The sequence below is a fragment of the Gymnoscopelus braueri genome, assembly GCF_963280865.1.
Source record: "Gymnoscopelus braueri genome assembly, chromosome: 5".
NCBI classification, from domain to species: domain Eukaryota; kingdom Metazoa; phylum Chordata; class Actinopteri; order Myctophiformes; family Myctophidae; genus Gymnoscopelus; species Gymnoscopelus braueri.
The window spans coordinates 55785199-55789813 of record NC_137606.1 but is presented as its reverse complement, the minus strand read 5'-3'; the positions used below and the strand labels follow the sequence as shown (position 1 = coordinate 55789813).

At 43.9% G+C, this 4615-nt stretch overlaps 1 protein-coding gene across 1 annotated transcript in view; it reads right to left on the bottom strand.

Annotated features, from left to right (window-relative positions):
- Positions 1 to 880: 880 nt before the first annotated feature.
- aasdhppt (aminoadipate-semialdehyde dehydrogenase-phosphopantetheinyl transferase) overlaps positions 881 to 4615 on the bottom strand; it is an 18386-nt gene continuing 14651 nt past the window's right edge. Inside the window, exon 8 of the mRNA XM_080428947.1 lies at positions 881 to 1359. Within this exon, the coding sequence (XP_080285073.1) occupies positions 1195 to 1359 (165 nt within the window). The 3' untranslated portion in view covers positions 881 to 1194. The remainder of the gene's footprint in view (positions 1360 to 4615) is intronic.

Genomic DNA, 4615 nt, shown 5'->3' with positions numbered 1-4615 from the left:
CACACACTCTCTTGTGGAAGAAAATGAGGCATGAAGAGCGATGAAGACCCAGATGGCTGAGCTGAGCGGAGAAGAGAAGAGAAGAGAAGAGAAGGAGCAGAACCGGACAGAAGGAGCATCACATTAATGGGTATATTGGATAACAGTGGTTCTGTGGGTGTTAACCACTTAAACCCCAGCCTCCTTACTGTGGGGAAGGCTTTGGCACATGTTAAATGACACGTGCATGATGCATTTCTGTCAATAAAAGCACCAGTGCAAATCAATACCGTTTAATCAGTTATGTTCTGAACTCAGGTCTTTCATTGGATTCTGTGGCATTATTATTTCTTCTTGGAACGGGTACCCTGTACCCCTTTCCTGCGCCACCGCCAGCTCCATTGAGTTCGTTGGATGCTGTGTTCATCGCCATATTTGGCAGTGGGGGAACTGGCCGGTCCATTTCTCACCGGGTCTTCGGAATGGAGTTGCATAATAAAACAGAACACGAGGCAAGTTCCAAGGCTGCTGCGCATGCATGCGCGCCATGCCCCGTTATGAGCTCCCCCTCCACAATATGGCGCCCGCGGTGACATACAGCCCCAAGAATCCAACTACCTTTTTTTGTGTCTATGTACTCGCTCTTTCTTTAGTGTTTCACGCCAGTTACATGCCTAAACCCTGACCTTTAAGCTCACAAAAACTATGCCTAAACCGCGTCTGTCTTTTTCCCCTGTAACGTTACTGTATACCCCCGTCCCCCCCGGGCCCCGTCCCTCTTTCCCAGACCCCTCCCACTCCCCGACGCGTCTCATTGGATAGATGTCACACACGTCAACAGACACATTAAAGAGAGCGAGAAGGAGAAAAACAAAGGAATGACAAGACGCTGAATGGCGATGCTCAAGAACAAGCGCAAAAACAAGCGCTTCTCTTTGAAAAAATAGATAGATAGATAGATAGATGTGTTTTGTGCTGTGCGGGAGCATGTGTGGCATCTATCCAATGAGACGCGTCGGCGTCACGAGTGGGAGAGGTCTGGGGAAAAAGGGACGGGAAGTAACGTTATCTGTACAGGGAAAAAGATGGACGCCTAAACCTAACCTTAACCCTAACCTCACAAAAACTATGCCTAAACCTAATCTAAAAACCACGCCCACCTGGGCGAAACACCGGGAACAGGGAGAGTCCGATGTCCTCCCCACAGTCTTGTGTCTATGTGGGCGGGCGTCTCTGTCTCTCCGGGGCGTCGTCCTTCCTCTCAAAGCTGTCCCAGTAGGCGGGGTCTTCCTCCGTCAGGGGCGTGGCTGAGCTGATGAGGTCACTGAATGACAGCAGTGTGAAGGGAGAGGGAGGGGGGAGGAGGGATAAGGTGAGAGGCTGGGGAGAGAAATGTCAAAATGTTACTCTGGAACGTTTAAATGGAGCTTATAGATAGCTTATAGAAAAAATGCATTCCTGTTTGCCTTTTTTAGCTTTGTAAACGAAAATTAGGAAGATAGGCTATTCTAAAATAGCTAAAATAGTCTTATAGAGTAATTTTTTTGCTCTTTTGAAATTTTATGAAAAATGTTCATTCTTTCTCTTAATGCCCAAAAATAGGGACACCAGGTCAAAAGTGGGTTAAGAGAGCGTGGAAAAAATTATGGAAATATGGCATTTCTGTTCATTTCACACAGCTGTCTCATATAGACGAATGGCAACGATTAGAATGATCATACGGCAGATAATTGTGATTAGATAAAATAATTGCGATCAGGCGAGTATATGTAATAACTGCGACAGGCCTATTTGGCGCGTCAGCGGATTTGAACCAGAAACACATGTGAAGGTCATTGGTCATTGGAGTCTATTGTTCATAATGTATAGTTTATAAAGCACTTAACACATTGGGTGCCAGCATTTTATAATAACAGATTACGTTCGGTGCCGAAATCTCACCGTTGAGCTGCGCAGCGCTGTTTAAACTGTAGACTCCACGACGTGCATTCCATGTGAAACAAAGCATGCGTTCATTTTGCACGATGGTCCTGGCTAACACCTGGAACGATAACATCTCTCACGCGAGTAACAAAAGCAGCAGATCCACAAGCTCAAAACGCGACGCAAAGCGACACGTTTTGAGCTGCTACTTTTGATAATTCTTTTTTTTAATCCTGTATAACAGTTTAGGACATTCAACGCGACAGAGACGATATCTCTGCTGTCCGGCAACGTATACTGTATGACAGACTCAATTTTATTTATTTATAATGCTTTTTACCCCTTTTTCTCCCACTTAGTCGTTATGCCAATTTATTCCTCCCTACACTTTGTGTATTCGGCCCCTGTGGAGTGTTCTTGTGGCCCTGTAACACATTCCGAACTGGAACACATTACATATTCCGAAAATATATATTGGATGGTTGGTTGGCTGTACAGGATGAAAATGTTTTATGCTTTTCATAACCGTTGATCAAAACTCGTTAATGGTTAATTAAGGCGCTCACATCAACATTACCTGCTGTCCAGTGTTTGGTGCTATAGTACAACATTATGTCCATTGTTACAGCATGTGCTATAGGTACTATAGGACCATAATGGACACGGTGACGTACTGCTTCATCCTGCATTAATGCATTTTGATGTTTGAGAGGATACTTTCTGTGCCAGACCTTTTTAGTGCAAAGGCTTTGTTCTGTGTACAGGTCCCTGGCACGGAAGCGTCTTCATGAGAAGAGTAGTGAGGGCAGGCTGACATGGTTCTGAAGTGTTTCTATGTTTGTAATGATATGAATGAAAGGTTGTTGTTTTTCGTTGATATTTGAGTACCTGGCTGATAAGGGCACAGGCTCTTATGATGTGTTTGATGAACCATTAGTTGGGAAATAGTGCATCATGACATTGAGTGATTGGGTGAAACACATGACGGTGTAAAAACTAATGGTTGAGATGGAGAATTATTTCTTTGGTGTGATGGACCAAAACCACTCAAAACTCAGAAGTAAGTAGCTACGAATGGAGGGACATGGCATGTAAGGGACAAATTGCACTCAAAACTCATGTTGTGCTCTTTGTGTCACTGAAAATGTAACAATATAACTTTTGTCAAGCTGGAAATAAGAAAAAAGTCCCCCCCCCTTCTGTGTTGCCTAGAAAAGGATAATTGATTGAGGTCATGTGATCAGTGACATACGCAGGGTGTACTTTTGGCTCCGCCCCCCTCAGCCAAAAGTACACCCTGCGTATGTCACTGATCACATGACCTCAATCAATTATCCAGTTCTAGACAACATAGAGGGGGGGGGGGGGGGGACTTTTTCTTATTTCCACACAACAGCTCTAAGGTGTATTAAAGACATAGTTCAATGTTGAAAATGAGTGGTCTTCCCCTTTAAAGGTTTAATGACATTCACTTTTACACCACATTCAAAGTCTTTGTCATGGTCCTTCAAAAGTGTACAAAAAGTTATAAGTGAAAATTCCATTCCAGTGATCCATGGCAGGTGTTTTTCTCTCACATTTCTAAAGCCTTTTCAACTGCAATGAAAAAAGGAAATCTTTGCCTGCGGGTGTCGCTGGTGAGGGATTTTGCCTGTCAATCATTGCCTCTGCTCCGCCCCCCCCAAAGGAAAGGATAGGGGAGGGGAGGGGCGAGGAGGAGAGTGGGCGGGATTAATCGACTGTGACCTCACTGTCGAAGGGCCAAGCTCAGATTACTTTTCAGCCTAATTATTCAGAAAACCCCAGACCACAGAAAATCCACTGCATGTTCTAAGTTCAGGTTTTTTGGGTGTAATTGAGGTCATAAAACCCCAAATAAAACATTGAAAATAAAAAAAGTGAAAATGAATGTCATGATACCTTTAACACATTGAATGCCAATCGCGTAGATCTACGCGAACCTATTTAAAGCCGCAGCGTGCCAGTCGCGTAGATCTACGCGAACCGCCGATTCCCATTGTAATCGCCCAAGGTGCACTTTCCGAATTTTTTTGATCCATTTCCGTTTCCGGTTTACGGTCGGAAACGGAATTATTCGGGTTCCGTTTTTTTCGATCGTATCCGCTTCCTGTCTGGGATCCTGTTTAAAACTCGATTTTCTCGGTTTGTTGTTTTTCTCCTCGCTGATCACTGTTTAGCGTGTATCGGCTGTAGCTTCAAGATGGCGGCTCGCATTTGGAAACTGTTTTCGCTGGACGTTTCTCACGGATCCGCTGTGTGTTTAGAACCAAATGAACGCGCACTTTTAACTTATTTAGCGAGGTCTGTGGCGACATGATAAAAACAAAAAAAACAACAATAAAACGCTGGCACTGGTGAGTACATTATGAGATTAAACTCTGGCATGGAATGTGTTAAGACCTGGAACGCATCTGTGTCACTTTTTGATTTGAGCTAAAAAGCATTATTTTGCACTTTGGCTGTTCAAAAATAGCAGATATACAAGTTCATAGCGTGGCACCGAGTGCACGAGCACGAGCGTGTGTGAGTGCGTGTGTGAGTGTGTGTGTGTGTGTGTGTGTGTGTGTGTGTCTGTATGTGTGTGTTGTCTGTGTTGGAACTGTTGCAGGTACCAAAATAAATTGTGCCATCTTATAATGACAATTAGTGAGGACCAATTAATTATATGAAGATAGGTTGAAAATGGTTAAAG